Source organism: Syzygium oleosum, unplaced genomic scaffold (assembly GCF_021117445.2).
Source record: "Syzygium oleosum isolate NSW1041296 unplaced genomic scaffold, Sole_v2.1 Sole_v2.01, whole genome shotgun sequence".
NCBI lineage: Eukaryota > Viridiplantae > Streptophyta > Magnoliopsida > Myrtales > Myrtaceae > Syzygium > Syzygium oleosum.
Genome location: NW_026607485.1, coordinates 15,285,969 through 15,309,755, shown reverse-complemented (window position 1 = coordinate 15,309,755; position 23,787 = coordinate 15,285,969). Strand labels below are relative to the sequence as shown.

The following is a 23,787-nucleotide window of genomic DNA, read 5'->3' as shown; positions in this document are numbered from 1 at the left end:
TATCATGACTTTAGTGGTCTATTTATTTACTAGTTACAACAAGGTAACCGTCGAGAAAAAGAATCGTACCGAAACAAATGCCAAGTATTCCTGATGTGCCAATAATTCATGACGATCACCTTTGAATTTATTGTTTATTTTTATTGATTAACGGGTTGGGATATAGGGGTGACAATAGATCGGTTCGGCTATTGCAAAGGTTCGAACCTAAGTAAAAACTCTAGGCACGTTTGTTTTGATTCGACTCCAAACATGAACTGTCATTACTCGAGTTAGGTTTCGACTTTGGGGTCTAGCGACTTCTTCTAATCGTAGGTGCATTCGTTTTGATCCGACTCGGAACTTGAATCGTTACTACCCAACCTATAAAGATCGGGTGGGTTCGAGTTAGGTTTCAACTTTGGGGTCTAGCAACTTGTTCGAAACGTTCTGAGAAGGGTCCGACGCTTACCACCGGACGTACAATCCGAATTTTTGTACCAAAAGGATTGGTGGTTTCAAATGGCCACTGAGTTTGTGGGCAATGAGAGCTCTCCACCTTACGGGGAGACCATCCACATCAGAATTGCGTCCTTCTGCCAAAAGTCAAGATCACGTGCTTTCCCTAATCACTATCGTGGAAAAATAAAAAAAAGACAATGAGTGTGATGAAAGATCATCAAGTAAAATGTCTTTTTCAGATTGACCATAGGCATGAAGTTCGGAGAATCAGTGAGACAAAACTCACAATGAGTAGAGATGAAGAAGTATACGATGTCAAGAACGCCAGGACTCTTAGAAAATCGGATAAAAAGTAGGGTTAATATCATGAAAAACCCCAAATTAGTACATCTGTAATAAATTTACCATAAATTAATTTTTTGATCATAAAAAACTCCAAACAGTTGTGTATTGTGCCCTCTAGCATGTTTTGAGGCATGAGGGATCCATATTGATGCTGTATGACCACATGTACAAAAAGGAAACCTCATTGTCGATTCTTCAAGAATTCTTATGAAAGCATTATACTAAGAAAAAAACGACCAAATGAAACAAAAGTTAGAAATATAAAGCAAGATATTAACACACAGTAATCCACAAGGCTCGGCTAAATTCACTAAATCAAGCTTATTAAATAATTTGGCGTCACCAAAAAAGTTTAAGTAACAATTAATCGAGATTAATTTGTCAAAGAACTTCTTTTCGGGGAAGCGTCTCGATTTGAACCCTAAACCTTAACCAAAATGAATATAAAGTAAACTTGCAAAAAATTGTCATTAAAACATGGTTTGATATCACGAAAAACCCAAAACTGATACACCTGTGACAAATTTACCCCAAATTAATCTTTTGACCACTAAAAATCCCAAATTGGTACATTTATGACAAATTTACTCTCCGTTAAATTGGATTTATACCACGAAAAATCATAAATTGGTAAGTCTTTGACAAACAGAAGGGTAAAATCCTAAATTGGTACATCCATCAACTGCCACGTGTCATCCAACTCAGCAATTCGACGGTAAAATTTAACAGAAACTGACGGAGGGTAAATTTATCACAAGTGTACCAGTTTGAGATTTTTTGTGGTAAAAAATTTAGTTTGGGGTAAATTTGTCACATGTATACCAATTTATGATTTTTCGTAATATTAATTTTTAAAACATCAACCGTCCCGACTCCCACGACATTGAAATATGGAATTTTAGTGATGTTCATACATACATGTGTCCCTTTCGACTCGGATTGGGACCATTTAACATGTCATACATATATATATATATATATATATATATGTGTGTGTGTGTGTGTGTGTGTGTGTGTGTGTGTGTGTGTGTGTGTGTATATATACACGTTCATTTCGATCGATCAAATCCTTACAAGGCTCCAGCCAACTTGTCGCAATTCTCGAAACATGAGAGTAGAGAAGTACCCACCACCACTACAGAGGGAATGGCAAGGAGACAAAAGACAAATTCGATTCCTTCCTCCATGGGTTTCTCTTGATCGATTGGGGTAATGTTTTCCAACCTCTTGAAGCTCTTGTGGTGGTGAGTTCGAGACACGCGGTATCATCTGCACCATGTAGCTAGACACGTCTCTTGAAAAGCCACGCACACTTGTCGTCTCCTCAAAGGATTATCTTAACTTTTCTTGAAAGGAGTGATCGACGTTTAATCTATTTTGAGCATTACATGAGGGTTTTGCTCTTACTACTTAATGTTTGATTTGAGTTATAATTATTTTGCAGCATCCGTGACTCGGAGGTTCAAAGTTGGTGACCCCGTCACCGGAGCCTCACTAACATGAGGTATGCTATAGTTAGGCAACACAGTGCAAGCCGTTAAGAATTTTACTAACATTATGAGTTGAACTAGTAGCTTCGTAAAGAGGCAAGTGACATCTTTTATCAGCAGGCCAATAATTTTGATGGTAAGGATAATTGAATAAGATTAAATAAAATTTTTGACCATACAGGTCCGTACATTGACCGCAAACCGAAGGACACGTTTGCCGTAATAAGGAAAGCACAATTGAATAAGATTAAATAAAATTTTGTGGTCGTTAATGTATGGCTCAAATTACTCAAGGCGACCGTCACCACATACGTTTGACCTGCAGGCATGACGTTGGGATGTGGTCATTGCCTCGAGACAATGACCTTAATTATGGCTGGAAATTCTAGAGGTATTATCACGAAAAATATTAAATTCATATACATGTAATAAATTTACTAAAAATTAATTTTTTAATCATGAAAAATCTCAAATTAATACATCCATAATAAATTTATTTCAAACTAATTTTTTGACTACCAAAAGTCTCACACTGGTATATCCATGATAAATTTACCCTCCGTTAGTTTCCGTTAAATTAGATTAATACAACGAAAAATCACAAACCGGTACACTTATGATAAATGGAGGGTAAAACTCTAAATTGGTACACCCATTAACAGTCACGTATCATCAAACTCAGTAATTTGATAATAAAATTTAATTGAAACTAACGGAGGGTAAATTTGTCACAATGTACAAGTTTGGGATTTTTGTTGGTCAATAAATTAATTTTAGGTAAATTTATCACAAATATATCGATTTAGAATGTTTAGTGATATTAACCCAAAATTCTAACGTAAGAGAAAAATCATGGGTTAGATTAGGATTTTAAGGTCAGAATTAACAGTTAGATTTGGTGGGATTTCTCTGCTTCTCCATTTTAGATTCTGACTCTTAGGAGTGAGGTTTTTCCGGCTGAGAAGTAGAAAATTAGACGTTGCGAACTTTTCCTCAGTCAATGCTTAAAATCAAAGTCAAAGTCAAATTCTAAACTTGGAAGATTGCTACAAAATCACAACCACACACACACACACACACACAAGAGAAAGCTGCGAATCCAGCCTAGATTGTATTAACGTTGACCAAGATTCCATCAGTTCATACGTATCATGGATCGGCTACGAAACCCTAACGTTAGTCGGCTCCCAAAAGATGCTTGAGGATTGAGAAATTCGATCCAGGGAAAAAGGGTTTTTTTGTATTACTTGTGATGTGTACACAATCATACGTGAATGAAACCATACTATGATCAAAATGATATGTCAGTCTAATTGATGAAACAATGGCACAAAGACAAGAAGCTGAATCTGGGTAATTAACCAGGACACAGAGCCTTACAAAGATGTGGGTTTGGGAAGCCGGGGCCTGGGGTTCGAGTGTTGACATCACTGCTCGGGACTAATTTTGAAAGTTTAAGATATCAGAAAATTGGATTGATATCATATTTCTTGGCCATCGAAACTACCCCAGTATTTGTTTCCGTGTTAGAGATCGAGTTATGGTTTTGGAAATAACTAGTCATGCCTCTATATGCCTATCAAACTTAAGCTTCTTAGATGGATCAATTGGAAATTATGCATTATTTTTCGTGATACAAGAAAATAAGATCTGTAAATATATATCATTTGTCTCCCTCTTTGAAATAAAATTTCATGCCAAAGCTTAAGGCCAGATGCCCGCTTACAAGTCAAATTGTTGGTAGGTTGTTCCACATATTTTCGAATTTCTTCACAATATACACGAGGAAAAAGGAAAGAAAATACATAAATGAAGATAAATCTAACACGTCTCATATGTGAGATTATTATAACACAGCTTTATAATCGATCAGTCAAAACTCCTTGTGGGTCTCGCAAGAAGCATTTTCTTTGAAAGTCCGAATGGATTATATGATTTGAATATGTCGTATGAAACGCACATATCAGCACGTTCTTTGACAATTACTCGAAGCTTGATCAAGCTGATTTCACACTTAATTGAGATAATTCAGAGATAGGATTTCCCTTGCACTAATAAAGTCTTTCTTCCTTAGGTTTTATCGGTCTTAATCAATCTTTCACTTACTAGAAAGTGAGTTCACACGCTTCAGAACTTCATCATCTCACCAAATCTTGTGCCGGAAGAAACAAAGATCAGATTTGCTCTATTGTTGGTGCGACCACCATCGATCACTCGACCGCCATCTCCGTCGCTTGACCGAAAGCGACAATTGAGGTTGCTCGCCTAAGGTGACCCAGCCAGCAACCTCGTTTTGGAGGTTGTGAGCAATCTTTGATTGATCTCGAATACCGTGGAGAAAGAGAGGCTTGGTCGATTATGCACACAAACTTTTGCAAGGAACTAAGGAAAAAAGAAAAAACAAAAAAAAAGGGAATACATCTTAGTTGATAAAAAAAGAAAAAAGAAATAAATGGTTCATGAACTTTAACTCAATGTGTAATGTGATTCTTGAACTTTTGATTTATTCAATGTGGTCTCTTCAAACTAGTCCCTGAACTATATGAAAATATTCAATGTGGTCCCTGAATATTTAATTCGTTCAATATAATCCTCGAACTTTTAGTATATGTTTAAATTAGTCCGTATACTATATCTAAAATTACTCAATATTGTCATTCATGATACATTTTCATATAGTCTATGGACTAGTTTAAACATGTACCAAAAGTTCAGGGACCACATTGCACATTGGACCAAAGTTCAGAGACTATTTATGTCATTATCCCTTAATAAAATCAAGCATCCTGGTGTGTTAATTGTTAAGGGTGTAAACCAAATTCAAAAAATTAGCCATTTCAAGATTTTAAGGATCTTAATCACCAAAATACCGCTGATTTATTTTTTTTTGGTCGAAAGTACTCCGCTGATTAAGGAGAGAAAAAAAAGGGAATCATGAGTTGATCATAGTCATGTGACGATAATAATGTTTGTTGGTGTTACCGAGAAAATGATTCCTTTCTTACCGCTGTAATGAAGTCATTAGTCGAACTAATCACTGACCTGACAGCTTCCGGACACAATCCTAAGATCAAGACTATCTTCACTCTGTCGTTTCCTGTAGTTCCGGAATCTCCAGGTGCATCGATCTGATGACACTTAAGATTTTTTTTATGGCTTACCAGGAACTACACACCGATTCGTGGTACCGAATTATGACGTTTGTCCTAAACCACAGCTTGCCAATGCCGACAGTTTGGATCTAGAGAGACTGAATATCAAAAGGGTATTTTTAAATCATTGAATTGAGTACTTTTTTTTTTGTTCAAAGGTAATATTCATTTCATTAGCTAGGATAGAATATGTGACATATTTAAACAAAGCAAATCTAACAGAAACTTCAGGGAATTAGACAACCAGTCCGAAGGAAGAGTCATTTTACGATGGGCTTTAACAATCCAGTCCACTAAATGATTTGCCTCTCTTGGACAATGGGCTATGCTGACGGACTAAAACTAGCCCAACAAAATCTTGCAATCTTCTACCCAGGCCTGTATGTGCCATGGGCTTTGAACAGCTCCCTCAATGAACTGAACAAGTGCTACGCTATCACTTTCCAGTTGAAAGTGCAGATTAGTTGCCCCCTATAGATCACGAAGACTTTTCACGTGGGATAGAGCTTCGGCTAGAGCTACGGTTTCCACTCTGATCGCGGATGAAGCTCGACAAGATTTCACGAAGCCGTCGATAATTACGCCGCTGAAGTCCTAACACACTCCAGCAATTGATCCTTTCGTCGATCCCTTTGTCCGTGACCCATCAGCATTGAATTTCAATACCCCTCTCGGTGGCTTAATCCACTTTGCAGGTAGAGTTTGTGGATCATCATTCTTACGGTTCGCCACTTGATTCCACCTCATGAAACTTTCCTACAGAGCAAAGGCTTCATCCACCACCGAGGTAGGATCCAGTTTTCAAGATCGGAATATGAAGGCGTTTCTTGCTTTCCAAAGCGACCATAATACTCTAGCCAGTAATTCTCTCCTCTGTGAGTTTTCGTTTACTTCGAAATGTTGGTGAACCCACGAATCCATTCTCGTAATCCTGTTCTCCATAATTTTCATTTTCAGTTTGGGATCCTCCCAAATCGCTTCAATCCAGGGGCATAATAGAAACAAATGTTCTACTGTTTCTGGCATCCGGTGACACAATTGGTATATAGGGTCAGGTAAAGCCTTCCTTTAGTAAAGATTTTCTTTTGTTGGGATTGCGTTCTGGCATGCACTCCATAAAAACAGTCGAATTTTGGGATAGGAGTTCAATTTCCATATTTTGGTCCATAGTGTTCGGGGGACTTGGTACGAAGAGGATGCTTGAGTTGTGTTTTGCTGCTGTGCTTCAGATTGTAGCTTGTTGTATGCACTCTTAACAGTAAAGGTCCCATCTTTACTTCCTTTCCACACCAGTTTATCCTTTCCTGCATTTCTGCTCAGTGGTATGGACATAATTTCATCCACTATGTTCTCTTGAAAAAGATCATTTAGTTTTTGTTCATTCCAAACCATATCTTCCTGATTTTTCAGCTCCTTCACCATTCGGGGGTACCCCTGATTTTCCGATCCTCCTATCACCCCAGCTGTTAGCCACTTGTCTTCCTGAATGCATATTGTTTTTCCATCACCCATTGACCACTGTACGTCATTTACAATAGAGTCTCTACCCATCAATAAGCTTTGCCATCCCCATGAAGGCCTGGATCCCTTACCTGCATTCCACAAATGCCCTCTTGGGTAGTAGATACCCTTCAAAAGACGACTCCATAGGGCTGAAAGCGATTGCGAAAGCCTCCAAGCTTGTTTGCCCAGCATCGCCTTGTTGAAGGTTATTAAATCTCGAAATCCCAACCCTCCATTATCTTTCCTTACTTTGAGGTGTTCCCATTTCTTCCAATGAAGTCCAGTTCGAGTATCATTCTGTTTCCACCAAAATGATGCGATATTTTTCTCAATGGCTTTACATACACTAATTGGGATTTTAAATATGGACATTGAATATTGGGGAAGAGCTTGCATGACCATTTTGATTAAGATTTCCTTTTTGGCCTTCGACATTAACTTTTCTTTCCAACCCTCCAATTTCATGTTCACTCGCGCCAGAATCCAATCAAACATTTGCTTTTTTGATTGACCCCAATATGAGGGAATGCCTAGATATTTCCCTGTCTTTTCAATAACTGGTACTCTCAATTCATAGGCCATATTCCTTCTAAGATCCTGTGGGCAGCCGGTGTTGAAATAAATTCCGAACTTGTTCAAGTTAATCGCCTGCCCTGAAGCGAAGCAATATTGGTTCAAAATCGCAGCCAAATTCTGACATTCTGAGATTTTTCCGTCAAGGAAGAAGATAGCATCATCAGCAAACAACAAATGAGTTAGTGTTGGATAAAATCTATTGAGCCGAATTCCTTTTATACTTTCATTCTCTACTGAACTATTCAAAAGATGAGAGAGGACATTGGCCAGAATTATGAATAGGTAAGGAGATAAAGGATCTCCCTGCCTAATCCCGCGAGTTGGCTGAAAGTACTCGAGGGGTTCCTCGTTTAATTTCACACTTAAAGTGACCAAGGAGATGCACTTCATGACCATTAATACCCACTTATCACAGAACCCCATTTTAGACATCCATGCTCCTAGAAAATCCCATTCTTCCACCTAATCATATGCATTTTGCATATCTAGCTTTAAAACTGCCTGAAATTTCTTCACTCTTTTCCTGATCCTTAACTGATGGAGAACTTCCAAGACTATCAATATGTTGTCCTGGATTTGTCTACCGTTAACAAAAGCACTTTGTTCCCTATCAATAAGATCGGAGAGGTACGGTTTTAGACGATTAGCCATCGCCTTTGAGATGATCTTATAATCAAAATTACATATACTTATGGGTCTAAACTGGTTCAAACTCTCAGGATTAGGCACTTTAGGAATCAATGAAATATGAGTCATATTCAACCTATGATCAAAGGTACCTGACTCAAAGAAATTTTCCACCAGTTTGAGTACATCCTGTTGGATAATATCCCAATTATGTTGATAGAATTGGCCATTCAATTCATCAGGACCTGGAGCTTTCGTGGCTCCCAACTGAAATACTGCTGTTTTCACCTCCTTCATGGTCACTTTCTTTGTTAATTCTTTATTCATTCCTTCTTGAACCACCCAGGGACATTGGTCTAGTATTGGTTGAAATTCCCTATCTCCCACTGTGCTGTATAGGGTCTGAAAAAACTCAACCGCATGTTGTTTTCACAAGCTGGGATTACGGCACCAATTATCTCCTCCAATCTTAAGCATAGAAATCCTGTTTCTTTGTCTTCACTGAACAGTTGAGGCATGAAAGTACTTGGTGTTTTTATCTCCCCATTTTAGCCAATTAATTCTAGACCGCATGCTCCAGTACATCTCCACCTGTCTCTATAGTTGTTCAATTTTCCGTGTGATCACCTGAATTTTCTCTTTGCTGGATCCCTCATTTTTGTTATTAGTAATCTCGGTTAGCTGCTGTTTAAGAGTCTCAATTTGGCGATAGGCATTTGAAAATTTCTTTTTACTCCAACTTGCCAATTCATCCGAGACCTTTTTAAGCTTACTTACGAGGCTCTCCCGGCACAAAGTTGGGTCATCCCATACTGCTGATGCTATTTCTTTACATTCCTCATCCTCCAACCAGTAAGCTTCAAACTTAAATTCTTTTCTCCTTTTCACTGGATCGGAGTAAAGTGAAAGAAGAATAGGACTGTGATCTGATCCAATAGCTGGCAATGCAAAGGCTTCTGCTTCAGGAAACATGACTCTCCTGTCCATATTGCAAAGGACTCTATCGAGTCTCTTTTTAACTAATGCATCCCATCCCTGTTGTTTGCCCAAGTAAAGGTGCATCCCTTGCTTTCAACATCTATTAGAGAATAATAGTTAAGGAATTCTTGAAATGCAACTAACCTGTAATGGTCCGCCGGTCTTTTTCCATTCTTCTCTCAATAGTAAAGTATCTCATTGAAGTCCCCCATACACACCCAAGGAAGAAGATTTCTAGAATGGATACTCTTTAAATGATCCCAAAGTAAGATTCTATCTTGTAAGTTTGTAGGTGCATGTAGAAATGTCATTCTCATGGTCCTTCCACTTCCTGTTTCCTTGCAATTCATATCGACATACTCCCCGGAACTAGATTCCAACTCCAAAGACACTTCCTCATTCCACATGACCATTAACACCCTTGCAATTCCATTTGGATTCCCTACCATAGAACTTTGGAAATTGAGATTTCTCCTCAGCCGCTTTACAACTATTTCTTTATTTTTTGTCTCCATGAGAAACATCACGACGGGCCTTTCATGAGCCACTAAGGCTCGCAAAGCCTGGATTGTCAGGGGTGTGCCCAAACCTTGACAATTCCAACACAAAAGTTTCATATGTCACCCGGTGGCTTATTAGGGCTAGCCACCAAAGTCCATTCAAACAACCCTCCTGCAAACTGAATAGGAGCATCATGTAACTTAGTATCGTCAAAGGAGTGAGAGCTGGCTCCTTGACCATCATACCGATTAAACCTTTTCAGTTTCTTTGCCCTTGGAGTTTTTGGCCCTTTTCTACCTTTCTTTGCAAACTTGCTGTCATCCTTCATGATTATGTTTGGTCTTGAATAATCCAATAGCATAAGCTGAGTATCTTGATTACCTGCTGGTACAATTTCTAAGCATGTTACTAGGTCATCTTGCTTCCTTTTAAGTGTCGAGTCAGCTTGTTGAAAGCCACCTTGCTGTGGTGCCAGAACTTCCACATTGTCCTGCTGCATTACCACTGCATTATGAACAGAGTGTTCCGGTGTTTCCGGGATCGTCTCATTCTCCTCAAATGAGGGGACTTCTTTACCATAGAACACTTTCCAAGAGGGGTTATATTCTCAAGCTTCCATTTTCAGCCATTGGCCAAAACGTCCCCCAATATTTTCCTCTAATCTCGATTCCTTGTATGGTATATCTTTGCAGTGAGTTGCATAGTGGCCAATCCTTCCACACGAATAGCAATAATGCGGAAGTCTTTCATATTTGAAGTCTATCCACCATTTTTTCCCTGAAAAATTCATCACCCTACCTGGCTTTAACGTGGCTACCAAATTCATATGCACTCCAGCTCTTCCTACTTTGCAAGAACTAGCACCTCTTGCATCCAGCTTAACCTCTAGCACTCTCCCCAGGTTAGAGGTTGCATTACATATTGTTTTTTCGTTCAATCTCTCTAGGGGAAGCTCGTGGATATGTACTCAGAATGCACAATGTGAGAATTTGTAGCAATGAATTGGTATGTTATACTCCCATTCTTTCAAAATCAGCAAGTTGCTAGAAAAGGACCAAGGCCCAGTACTTGATACTTTTCTTTTTTCCTCCTCTGAGCTGAAAACAAAGGAAAACAATCCTTCTTCTAAGGGTTCACAAATGACATTTTTAGTCTTCCGGGCCTTTTTCATAGTGGATTGAAAGGTTTGGAAGTTAACGTTTGGTCTGGAATGGAGCTTCCCAATGAGCATCAATTTACATTCTTTCAATTTTTCCTTGGGGACTTCATCATCAATATCTGCTTCATAATCCTCAGACCACAAGTCACCTAGTTGTCTACATAATGCAGCCAATCTGAGTTCATGATTAAACTCACCTTCTATTGATGTGGTGAAAATGCAGGAATACAGAGTGCAGTAATAAGGTTTTACCAACCCAGCTCTCAGTAAGCACTAAAATCAACTGATTCTCCCTTCATATATGTTAGCAATCTCAAATGGGAGTCTGTGAAGTTGCTGGTTGTCGAGGTTGGTCAAGACCCATCTTTGAAGCAGGAGACCAGTGCCAATGACCGACTGTGGAGGATGAGTTTGGGTGGGTTGTGTATAAACTGGGTGGAAGAGGCTCGGGTGAAATGGGTTTAGGGCAGATACATATGGGATGGTTTACGACCGGTGAGGGTAAGTGTATATAGCTTGTACTGAGAAATGCCGCCACCCTGTTCCACTGATTAGGGTTTGAAACAGGGCCAGCTCTAGAGGATGCATTTTGGTTAGGGAAAATGAGATTGAAGGGCGTATGGGATTTAGGCGAGGAGGAAAAAAGGGATGGGATGAGAGTTAGGGTTTAGGGCATTGAATGATCTTGGAGGAACTATCACCATGGCGGTAAGGAGAAGCTCCACCAACGGAAAAGGAATTGCTTATGTCACAGCGAGTTAGGGTTTAACAAAGAAACTCGCTAATCTAGAAGATAACTGAAAATTGCATAGTCATTACAATCTTGAACAATCTAACGAAAACTTATAATATTCTGAACACCCCTCAAAAGTTAATCGGAAACTGGTTGGAGTTTGGACAGGAAACTCAAGATTATGCAAGAGGAGGAGCCTTTGTAGACCGTCTGGGGTTTGAATTGCATAAGAGACATGGACAAGATTGATAGTTCCTCGACGAGGATGCTGTCGAGTAAAGTGCGCGTCATGGTTGATATGTTTACTGCACTCATGAAATACTGCATCTCGGGCGATCTGTATGGTGACTTTGTAGTTGCGCCGACTAATAGTGGGTGAATTTTGAGGAATGCCTATGTCTTCCAAAAGCCAACGCAGCGAACGAGCTCAACGCTAGTTTCAGCCTAAGCATGATATTCGGTGTTGGAATGAGAGTTAATATGGTTTGCTTCATACGAGGCCAAGAAATTAAAGAGCCGCCAAGAAAGACACAAAAATCTTGTTGTAGAAATGTGATCATTGTTGTCCCCAGCAAAGTTTGCATTTGAGTAGGCATGTAACTTTACCGTGGAGTTAGAAGGATGGTGAAGACCATATCATAAGGTCCCTTTAATATAATGCAGAATATGTTATATCGGCATAGTGAATGCAGCACGGAGTAGACATAATCTGATTCACCGGAAGAACCGTGAAGGCTATGTGACGACGGATAACAATGAGATATACTAAACTGCCAACCTACCGTTGATAGAATATAGCGTCTTGTAGAAAGTTGCCATCAAGAAGGTACAGCTTGGCATTGGGCTCAGGTGGGGTAAAAGTTACTTTGAAATTAGGCATATAGCAAAAAAGAAGAATGTGCTTGTTCATTTCTTATCACGGTCAGTCAAACTTGTTCGAAAGATTTCATTGGAGACATGTTTGGTTTGTGTGAGATATTAGCTATCTGAATCAGAAGAAACTTTTATACCTAAGAAATAACGAAGCAAAAAAATCTGTCGTCTCAAAATGATGACTAAGATATTGCTTCAGATGTGTAACTCCCCAGTGTTAGCTCATATAATGATCACATCATCCGCATAAAACAAAATCAACGGAATGTCTTCATTGCTCTTATGAACAAATAATGCTTTGTCATGATAGCTAGAGTGGGATCGAAATAGTGCTGAAATTGGCAAACCATGCGTGTCGTGCCTATTTCAATCCACAAAAGGGATCTTACAGAGACGACAAACCTTACTAGGAGGTTGCATATACACTTCCTTGGTGGGATACCATTCGAGAATGCATTCTTGGCGTATAGTCATGGCCACGGTTCGGAACCGGCGGTTCCGGTTCATGGCCATGTGTGAACCGGAACCGGCCGGTTCCGGTTCGTAATTTAAAGATTAAAAAAATAAATTATAAAATAAAAAAATAATGAATGATAAAAATATGAAATAATGAATTATTCAATATAAATTATAATCAAAATGAAAATTATAGGGGTGATCGGTTTCCGGTCGAAACCGAGAACCGAACCGGTAAGACCGGTCCTTTAATTTTAGAACTAGGAACCGGATCGGCAAATCATAGAACCGAGAACCGGACCATTGGTCCGGTCCGGTTCTAGGCGGTCCAATGGAACCCTTTGCTCTTAACTAGCAAAGGATCGTAGCCACAAAAGGCATACAACTTCACATGCTCATGGCTTGGCTTGGATTTTATAAACAACCCCTTTGATGGTCTCTTCATTTCCATTCGATGTGGCACTCTTGGCATTTGCATGAAGACAAGCCAAAAGTCTCACATTGAAGGTGTTCAAGGCAAGCCGAGAGTCTCACATCGAATGGGAATGAAGAGACTATCAAAGGGGTTGTTTATAAAACCCAAGCCAAGCTTTGTAATTAGAGTTCAATACACTCAAGCTAAGCATTGTAATTGGAGATAAATGGACTTACAATGCATGGCAATTAGAGTTCAATTTGTTTTATAAAAAAAAATTAAATAATGAATTTTTTTAAAAAAAATATTCATTATTTTTAAAAAAAAAAATTTTGGAACCGGAACCGGGCCCGTAGGCCACGGGCCGGTTCCGGTTCCGAACCGCGGGCCTGGTCAACGGCCGGGCCCAGGTTTGACCGGGCCGGTTCCGAGCCAAAACCGGCCCGTGGCCATGACTATTGGCGTATATCTAATATAAATTCCATCAACAGAACCGCAAAGAGGCATCGCATTGAAGTAAGTCCTGCAATGGGGGCAAAGGTCTCATCCTAGATTCCTAATCCATTTTGTATTCCTGTCAAAAGCCTTTAACTTTGGGTCATGCTTTGTAGGGTTGTAAATGGTTCGGTTGGGTTCGGTTTTCCTGAAAAACCGAACCGAACCGAACCGTTAGGGGTGCACCCTTGAACCGAACCGAATCTTGATCGAACCGAATATGAACCGAATTGAAAAACCGGTTTAGTTCGGTTTGGTTCGGCTCAGTTTGCGGTTTCTTCTACTTTCTTCTTTTTTCTTTTTTTATTCGTAAAAACTGAATTCCCTCGAGCACAACAGTCGCAAAATTAAGTCCCGAAAGGCCAAGAATCTTCGGCGTCGAACCCACAAACCCGCTAATCTACATCTTCCTTCCACAAATTAAGCATAATCATATCAGCGAACAATCATAGAAATTCCTAGGAATCATGACAACAGGAGAGATTCTTCATGAGAAAGCAGCCAAAGCTCAAAACTTGACAGCCCAGAAATCGACCAAAACTCAAAACTTGACAGCACAAATGGTTCATAAACTTCGGTTCAATGTGCAACGTCATCTTTTTATTTTTTTTTGGGTCAAAATAAGATTTCATTACTAACTTGCACTATGCAACAAAGAAATAGAAGATTCGAACACAATAAATTCCAAAGTGGAGCAGGGGGATTGGCAAGCCAATCTTGGGTAAAGAACTGATTGTGTTGGGCCTTTGCCAACCAGTCTGCGGCCCAATTTGCCTCTTGGCAGCAATGGGCCGAGGAAAGGTGCTATGTTTCCTTAAACTTTATTTGTGCAATATAATTTTCTCAATTTTGGCCAAATGTGTAATTTTGTCCCTAGATTTTTAATTTGTTTAATGTGTTTCCTGCATGTTTAATGTGGTCTCTAGATTCTATGAAAATGTTTTAAAAGTTCAAGGACCACGTCCAATTGTTCAATGTGGTTCCTGAATTACTAGTAAATGTTCAATGCTGTCCCTAGATTATATGAAAATTGTTTAAAAATTTTAAAAACCACATTGAACATTTGACAAAAACTTAGGGACCACGTGAAGCAAATTAATAATTTTAGGATGACATTGCATATTGAACTAAAGTTCAGAAATCATATTAAACAAATTAAAAGTTCATGAACGGCATTGCATATTTAATCAAAATTTAGAGACCTTTTGTGAGTTATTTTCCCTTTTTTCTTTCAAGAAAGCTATATTGGTTTTGGCCATCCGTTGCCCAAACTATGTTGGATCTTCTTGTATCGATACTTGTTTAATCCTTAATCTATGTTTCCGGCCAAAAGATAAACAAAAGAGAGAAAATTCTCTAAAAGGAAGATGTAACGCCACATATAGATGAGGCTCTAATTCAGTTTCCCATCTAGTGCTCCTCTTCTCATAAGTCAAGCTTCTATGCATGATCCCAAAGTCAGTTTCGATGCTAAGTTTAGTAGTGAGACGGTTGGTCATTCTTTTTTCCTATGTGAAGATTCAGAAGCCTAAAGTCCAGTGTAAGTAAATAGAAAACTTCTATCTTGTTGGAGTCTTTGAGAGTTTGGAAGCGAGAATTTGCAGAGTTTGCTTTTGCTCCTTCTCTTCGTATTCATTTGCTTACACCATGCTATCTACTGGAGCAAGCGAAGCCGGCATGTGCCTTGCTCATAGAGAGAGAGATAGAGAGATTTGCGAGCCGAATAATCTCGTGAATAAAGATTGGACATGGACATTTCTTCGAATGCCAATGCGAAATCGATCTAGCTCACGTTGATTCTGGTGTTCTTAACCCGAAAAAATTATTAACAACAATTTCTCTGTGACTCAATAAGCAAAAGTAAGTAACTAAAGAAGACCCGATTAGCCCATGCAAGAGAGAATTGGAATAAAATCAGAATAAATGATATGCTGAAAGGCAGGGTTAAGGGACATTCATCTGGTGAGACACTTACATCTTCACCCTTCCTATACATATAATTTCATTTGATCCAGTAATCAGGCATCTAATGCTTGTTCCTTAAAAGGGGACGAATAGAGTAATAGAAGACAAAAGTGCAGACAAGTATCACAGACCAATATGACCGATTGAGACTTCACCTGCATGATTGGTTTGTGTACGCTGTACAAAACATTCATCCAACAAATAGCCTCCCTTGCAGTCGCGAATGCTGCAAAAAACAGACAGAAACAACAGCACATGTAGAGTCCTTTTGTCACTGAGCTCCTGCGGGCATGATATGCTCAAAGCCAATGGATGACAATGAGTTGACAAAGAAAAGTTGGTTGCATACTGCTGTAATGCACACTTATGATGGTGCGGTCATCCTCTCGTTGAGAATTTGCCCAAGCTTTATGAACAGGGCTTGCTGCTCCTCGAGAGTAAGGTCCATTAGGATCTGCAAGATATCAACGACAAGCAGAGAAATTCTCAATGGGAAATTGACTTCCAACAGAATACATTAGATTCTAGATAGGTTCAAAATTTATGTATATATATTATGTCGCTGTCCCTGCTCCAAGATCGTTTCGACCATCAAGTTCTGGCCCACTACAAATGATTGATGGTAGATATATGCAAACACAGCCATCACCATCTAAAGTAGAGAAGCTTGACTTAGTAAAGCAGCGGAGGTATGTAACCGAAACCTATTTCTAAGATTATATGCAAACTAGCCAACTGAATTGGCAAATCTAAGACGGAAATGCAACAGATCACACGTAAAACACTGATCCTATGCAACTTCAAGTGATAGAAGAGAGTTCTGAGTTAATTGTTACGTCACCTGACAATCCATTCTATCTGTTATACCACCATGTCCTGGAATACTGTCACCAAAATCCTGAGGCACAAAGAGCAAAATGGAGTGTCAAGACCTAAGTATCACATGAGTCGGACCAATTAGGAATGTTCTAAATTACAAACCTTAATCTTAAAAGAACGTTTAAAACCACTTGCGAAGAATCCTCCAAAAGGTGCTATAATTGATGCAAATAGACCAAGACAGAGAGCATGCCATTGAACTGGCATTACTGCCATCTCTTTCCAAGGAAACTGCATCATTAACAAGCAACAGAGTCGCTGAATCTTAACATTTTTTAAATTTAGTGCCAAGTCTCTTAGATTCTGAATATTCTCACAAGTTTCTTTTTTGCAAACCAATTGCTCAAACCGCTTAAACATGCAAGAGAGGACTACTCAGGCCGGGTTTTTACAGGACGCCAAGGATACTCACAAACCGACTGAATGAATGGACTTTAGAATAGACCTCATTCATTCCAAAAATCAACTCACAAAGGACATCTCCACTTCAAGTATCAACATAGTACAGAAAGCAATAAAAGTATATAACCAAATCATTGGAAAGCCATGTAGTGCTATAATTGAGAGCAATTGACTCACCCATTCAGGAAACCATTTGGGTATAGTGTAATACTCTGGCCTGAATAATGGACCAGGATCACACTGAAGCCAACTGGTAGATAAATCCTGCATCAATCCAGAAACGAGATTAAAGGCCTGGGATCATTCTGAAGCAGAACAGGGTTCAAATAAAAGTGTATCGTAGTAATTACCTTCCTTGGACATGTCAGCCACTGGAAACGGCCCATAATATTTGCAAGCTATGTATACATGGGAACATACCATGATTATTACCACAAAACTGAATTTGGTCAAGGTCACCAGCATGAAAATTATATAGAAACCAAGATGTGACCAGTTACCCTCAAAGCATGAAAAAGTTAAAAGGAGAAGTCACAGGACCAGTCCAGACAGGATCAAATGCATAAAAATCTTAACAGAAAGCAATTTGCCTTAATAAAGCATGAATATGGCAAACAGTTCATTCCAGGAAGCAACATTTAACCCCTGTCGGACAGCTAAGTTATAAATTGCATAGATACCAACAAGGAACTGAAACCTCTCCATCCTTAGAAACTCACTGGAATGGAGTCAGCACAATCCAAATATATTATCATTACACAAGCCACAAGGACACGTGCATGTATTTTGGTGGGGAACTTGAGATTTGTTAGGCAATTAATGTCCTTTATTGATTTTATGATATATGTAAAACACAAAAACAACAGAAACGGATTTTTAGAGGCAGAAATACCGGTCTCACAACAAACCAATATAGACCTCAAATCCTATCATGACACAAACAGCATTGTGGAGAGCATGAGTCCAACAAAGGTTTCCATCACCCCAAAGCAAAAAACAGGTAAGCACTTAGGTTATTATGCACACGCATGCAGCCAAAATGCTGCAACACAAGACATCCCTCCCATTCTTTTGGTATGGTAAAATATCTTGACAACTCACCACAAACGCAGAGATCATAGTAGTAAAAGATGCTCCTATAAATCCCTCCCAAGTTTTCTTTGGAGACAACTTGATCAATGGGGTTCTTCCAAAAAAAAAGCCAAAGAAATATGCGGCAATATCATTGATTATAATAAGCGTTGCAGGAAGAAGAAACCTGCAGGACCAGTAACAAAATTATGTATGAGTGAGATATTACAACGAACATGCAGCACTCCTCGATGTAAAATAATTCATGTCATCAATTTCCAAATAGGCGACTAGGAACTGAAAGTTTTATTCACAAAAGCAACTGTTTAAAAGATACAATTGAATGCTCGTTATGACAGATGACTCCACATAGCAAGGGTACTTAACGAATATATCAAAACCTTGAGAAGACCACCAATCTTAACCACATAAAAAATGTGAATAAGACATCAAATTCTCAAACTTCGGATGTCACAGAAAAAAAAACTCTACAAGAATAGAATATAAAGTGTATCCTTATTTGGAAAACAAATCAAGGGTGAACCCAAGCTAGCGATTTTCAAAAGTGATTATTGCAGTTTCTTCAAGATACCTATCAAACCCCTTCATGATGCAGTGATAGGATAATCCATGCTTACTGAAAAAGTCCATGTCCAGTCTCTCCAAACTAAATGGAAGATGTTCTTGAAGAATTATTCATAGCTGTGATTAAATAGAAGGGATGCAAACAAGAGATGGGGACACAAACATAGAGACGGACATAGAGACACTCATAAGAAATCCTGAAGGGCAATATCTTAAATATTATCTTCAATCTCAAAAAACCATAACGCGAAATAGAGCTTGCTTTTGTTTTCATTGAAAATCAATGATGTAAAGTGAATTTCAACAAAGGAGGAGCTATCAAGAGGAGGATTTGCATCATTTCATTTTTATGATAATTCTTTTGACCATACGTAAGTTCCACACTGCAACGCAAGAACCCATGATGAAGAAACAAGGACATAATAATTCTCTTGACCATGCACCTTGCAGAACTTAGAGAAAAACCTTAAAGCAGGTACTTCAATCTTTTCTTTTGAATATAAACCGGACAGTTCAATCATGAAGGATTAATAATAAAACAAATTACATGAAGGTTCCAGGCCCACAAGAATATAATTATAATGTCAAACCTAGGACTGGAAGTGGACGTAACAAGTATAGATGGGTTACAAGACATGTAAATTTACAAATCGTAGTGCAGGGCTTAAAATTACATATCAGTCAGCATACACATTAGTTTGACATACATCTTTACATACTTTCAAATAGATGAAAGGATAGGAAAGAATTTTCTTTCCCTTTCCAGAGGTCACCAGAATATTCCCTCAAAGATGTTGGCAACAATTAAAGCTGACTGAGTAAACACCACAATGAGAATCATGTGTGTCCAAGCATACTGGCCAAATTGATACTTGTACATCCCCTTTTTTAAAGTAAGGATGAACCACACAAAGCCTGATTCAAGTTAACAAGGATTACCCATATCAGCAATTTTCCAAAGTCAAAAGCTGCAGATGAAAAACACCAGCCATTGTCCATCCATATTATCCATAGGCATGCTAGCAAGTCCAATGCGTGTGCACAATATGAAATACCATCTTGGGGCAACACTGGTAAATGAAGTATTCTATTCACGTCTCATTAATTGAAGTCCATGTAAGAGGATTTATTAGGATTTCTTCATAAATTAAAAAATCGAGTAAGCCTGATTAGTATGCTTGTTATGTTTGCACATGCCTAACTTTTGTTGATCAGAGGGTGGCATTGACAGAATCATCATGGTTAAGGAAGTGTACTTGTCATGAAAATTGCCCTCATACTAATAATCAGTACTTTTAATTGCCTTCTGTTCTTCCCTAGCAAAGTACTTTCTATGGACAAATTATCGCATTTTAAGAAAGAACTAAGTCCGACAAAAAAAAAAGAAAAAGAAAAAAAGAAGAAGAAGAAAGAACTAAGTCCACAATGACCGCTCTCAATTTCCTTAATTAACAGTAAAGTATACACTGACATCATACAGAACACGAGAGTCAGACAGGTTACTCCAGATCATCCACACATACTAATAGAAAGAAAAGTAGAGCCATCACAATTGCTCAAGTTATATCTGAACATTTGATACGCACCTGCAATGTACAAGGAATAACAGGCAATCATATGATACTTGATAAGTTTGCTGACAAGCTGATATAAAACCTTATCCGATGTCACAGTGTTGACAAGTCGTTGACTGAGAATGCGTCCATACACAAATAGCATCGCCGTGAAGAAAAAGTGCCTGACCAAAGACATCTAAATAAGAAATGGTTATCATAATCAACCTCACTAATGCTGGTCAGTTGCTGCACATTAACCCTAAACATGAATCAGTACTTGTAGATATAAAGCTACGCAGTACCAGTTCAACATCCTAAATCCTGGGAGAAGTCTGTCTTCATGGGCTCTCCTCAGTAGATTGAAGAGTTCTCTTGCCATAAAAATTTGTATAACAACAATCATGGCAGTGATGTAAAGGTGATCCATGTCAATAATTGACACAAATCCCCCAATCATCCAAACAGATGAGTAAGCCCGGACCAACATCGACTGGTACTTACTTTGATCATTAACAAGCAAATGGGTTTCATTTGCTTTACTAGCTTCTTGAACAACCTGACAACACAAAATATAATGATCAACCTATTAGACAGTGGCAACATTCAAATGCAGCAAAAGTTGATCTAGAAAACTTCTATTCATAAACCTCATTGGAACGCCGACGATGCCAAACCCGAGGTGTTTGAGAACTGCCGTTCTGCATAGCTCTACTTTCCAATTATCACTCAACAGCAACAGCTTATACTCTTGAAGCAGTCGTGACTAATTGCGAATAATGAGCTGCTACACGATAATACAAGTTACCGAATGCAAATTACTTGAGACAATTTATTACACTAGCACAATCAGATAGTATAGTCGGCAATGGGAATGATATGTCAACAAGAACAATGGAAAAGAACAAATGCACAAACTGAAGTATAAACCAAGAAAATTATATTCCAAGTCAGATTAACTTGTCTCCAACATCTAAAATCTACCTTGCTCTTCTTGAAAGCAACACAGCTAAGCAATGGGAACAACATGCCAACAGGAAGAATGGAAAAAAAATACCTCTAGTATAAACCAACAAAAACATATTCCAAGTCAGATTAACTCGTCTCCGACAACTAAAATCTACCTTACTCCTCCTGAAAGCAACATAGCTAAGCAATTTAGTACTAGCGTCCTGAAGGCCTAATTTCCCAAAAAAGCACAAAGTTTTGGGTTTTGCCCAATTCTGGCATGAATTTTCATTTGTTTAAGAAAAAGTGCAAACTTCTTATCAGAGTCCAGACCTAGCACAGGCTCCTGTCTGAATCCAACATTAAAAATTTGACGTGCTGTTGGATTTGCATTGTGTGCCCCATGCTGTTATTGATGTGGTGTCCACATCGAAGAAACGACGCCATTTCTTCAAGCCTTCATTTATAACGGCTTCTTTTCTCTCTATGGCCGAAATTGGGGGAAAAAATTAAGGTTCAAGAACACTCTCCCTACAAAATTTCCCACAATTGATAGAGCTTGCACCTTGAATTATTTGGAAGAATTGACACCATGAACAACGATAAAACCTCCTAGCCAGTTTTGTTTCAGTCCATGACGTGTAGAGTCATGAGCAATGCTCTGGTGAAGCTGTTCAATGCCCTGCCATGTCTGTTGCTACTTCCAATCAATGACATTATTGCTGATGTCCTCTTCAAAGAGCCAAACCCTTAGTTTTTGTCCCCCGAAACCCAATTATGCCCCCAAAATCAACAACCCTTGCCGCAAGTGATGAACGAGAGAGAGAGAGAGAGAGAGAGAGAGAGAGAGAGAGAGAGAGAGAGAGAGAGAGAGAGAGAGAGAGAAGCCACTAGTTTTAATGAAGGCTTGAAGAAATGGTGTCGTTTCTTTGATTTGGACGTTTAATTAGCAACGACGGGATGCGCACGGTCCACGTCCATCGTCATGTCACTTTTTTGACGTTGGATCTGGACGGCAACTCAAAGGGTGCCGGATTTGGACCCCAATTAGAAGTGTGTGCTTTTCTTTTAGACAAATGAAAGTTCGTGCCAGAATTGCTCTAAAACCATAAGTTTGCGCTTTTTCATGGAATCGGGCTGGTGTCTTCAGTCACGGATAATAATTCATCTGCTTATGATTTCTCCCCATCTCCAGCAAGCACAAATTCTAACACAAAGCAACATTAGCTAAAAAACACATGAATATAACATCTAATATAAATTCCATCAAAACCATCCTCTAATGCAAGAGAATCTTAGAAAACGAAACATCATAGTTCACTAACAAACTGAACCGAACAAAAAGTATAAAGAAAAAGAAAAAGAAGAAAAAAGGCTCGGCTTGCATCTAAATCATAAGCTTTTACATATACCTAAGAACCAATATGGAAAAAAGGCCAAATTTCTGTGCGCGCATGATATAACATGTGATTGAAAGTAAAAAAGAGTGATTAATACCTAGTTTTGGGTCAGGCTAGGAATTAGAATCAGAGACGCTCCACTAGCAGACAGAGGAGTTGAGATAGTCGTAGGCATCGCTTTCCCATTTTCACTTTCAACTTTAGGGCCTCCGTAATTGGCGAGTGAAGACATCTAAACATAAAAAAAGGAGAAAACAAGCACGAAACACAAAATCCAGCATTATTCAATCAAACACAACACCAAAATCAGCAATGCAGCAACTAAAGTAAGCATCAACCCAACCCAACCTGGCCACAGCCACCATCTCATCCAATCCAACACCAAAATCAACAACGCAGCAAACAAAACAAGCATCAACCAACTCATCCGACTCCAAAACCGCTCTCCTTCAAAAGTCCATTCATCAAATTACCTTGAAATATAAGATTACGTGATCATTAACTCAATAAGATGTTCATCTCGAAAAAATTCCCCGCACAAACAATACCCACTACAATCCGACCTGTTACGACACAAGAAAACAATGCTTAACAAGGCTTTTGCCCAGGATTGGTCGAACAGGAATAAAGAAGAGGAATTCTTGTAAAGGCAAACACCAACCTCGGTCGTCGGTCGGGTAGCCTGGAGGCCGGAGCGTCGCTCGTGGTGGTCGGAGTGGCGGTCGTGCGTGGAGGTCTGAGTGGTGGTCGTGCGAGGAGGACGAGAGTTTCGAGAGTTGAGACAGGGGAGGTAGAAAGCCTGGACTGGAGATGAACTCGTAGAAGAGCGTGAAAATAAAGAGAAAATATTGGATTGGGGGAAAAGCCTCTGTTTATGTTTATGATTAGTGTGACACATTTTATCTTAATATTTTTATATAAAAAATCTTAAATTTATATTCATGTCAATATTCCGTTAATAATTATGATTAGATTTGAAATAAAAACGATATTATTTTTACTGAAAAATCATTTAATTGAATTTTGGAGGTTAAATATATCACGCAAATATAAATTTAAATAAATATGTCATGCAAATACAAATTTTAAAAAAAATATAAAGTGAATGTGTTACATTGTGTTATGTCACAAAAAAAAAAAAGAGAATAAATTTGTCGTGCGTAATTTGAAGTTTATAATGATTTTTTGCATAGGCCGGCCCAATTAATGAACTACTGGGTCCCTGCAAAAAAAAAAAAAA

General features: G+C 38.7%; 1 protein-coding gene and 1 long non-coding RNA gene across 6 annotated transcripts; one reads left to right on the top strand and one right to left on the bottom strand.

The window, feature by feature from the left end:
• The first annotated feature begins 5,910 nt into the window (after positions 1 to 5,910).
• Positions 5,911 to 11,506, top strand: LOC115679853 (uncharacterized). The gene is made up of 4 exons (XR_004005550.2): positions 5,911 to 6,123; positions 6,191 to 6,303; positions 6,386 to 6,483; positions 10,996 to 11,506. It is a non-coding gene; the product is annotated as an uncharacterized LOC115679853 (long non-coding RNA).
• A 4,324-nt stretch (positions 11,507 to 15,830) lies between these two features.
• Positions 15,831 to 23,362, bottom strand: LOC115679792 (phosphatidate cytidylyltransferase 1-like). 5 transcript variants are annotated; one of them, XM_056311419.1, is made up of 14 exons: positions 23,209 to 23,362; positions 23,021 to 23,110; positions 22,645 to 22,779; positions 20,850 to 20,983; positions 20,505 to 20,758; positions 20,233 to 20,384; positions 19,420 to 19,561; positions 18,092 to 18,248; positions 17,341 to 17,388; positions 17,168 to 17,254; positions 16,691 to 16,819; positions 16,551 to 16,607; positions 16,282 to 16,361; positions 15,831 to 16,167 (listed from the first exon to the last, which is right to left on the bottom strand). In XM_056311419.1, the coding sequence occupies exons 4-14, from the start codon at positions 20,904 to 20,906 to the stop codon at positions 16,074 to 16,076; spliced, it is 1,257 nt and encodes a 418-aa protein (XP_056167394.1). In that variant the 5' UTR covers positions 20,907 to 20,983; positions 22,645 to 22,779; positions 23,021 to 23,110; positions 23,209 to 23,362; the 3' UTR covers positions 15,831 to 16,073. The 5 variants fall into 5 exon arrangements, with proteins under 5 accessions (XP_056167394.1, XP_056167385.1, XP_056167383.1 ...); XM_056311410.1 differs by lacking the exon at positions 23,021 to 23,110 and adding an exon at positions 22,896 to 23,020; XM_056311408.1 differs by lacking the exon at positions 23,021 to 23,110 and having other exon boundaries at positions 15,831 to 15,935; positions 16,059 to 16,167.
• Positions 23,363 to 23,787: the final 425 nt, after the last annotated feature.

What these genes read in the sequence shown, in the direction of transcription:
- LOC115679792 (XM_056311419.1), bottom strand. Translation starts at nt 20,906, where the DNA reads ATGCAGAACGGCAGTTCTCAAACACCTCGGGTTTGGCATCGTCGGCGT. An exon ending in GGCTGACATGTCCAAGGAAG is followed by an intron (nt 17,255 to 17,340) that starts GTAATTACTACG and finishes GGATTGATGCAG; the next exon opens with GATTTATCTACCAGTTGGCT. An exon ending in ATGGTCGAAACGATCTTGGA is followed by an intron (nt 16,168 to 16,281) that starts GCAGGGACAGCG and finishes CGTTGATATCTT; the next exon opens with GCAGATCCTAATGGACCTTA.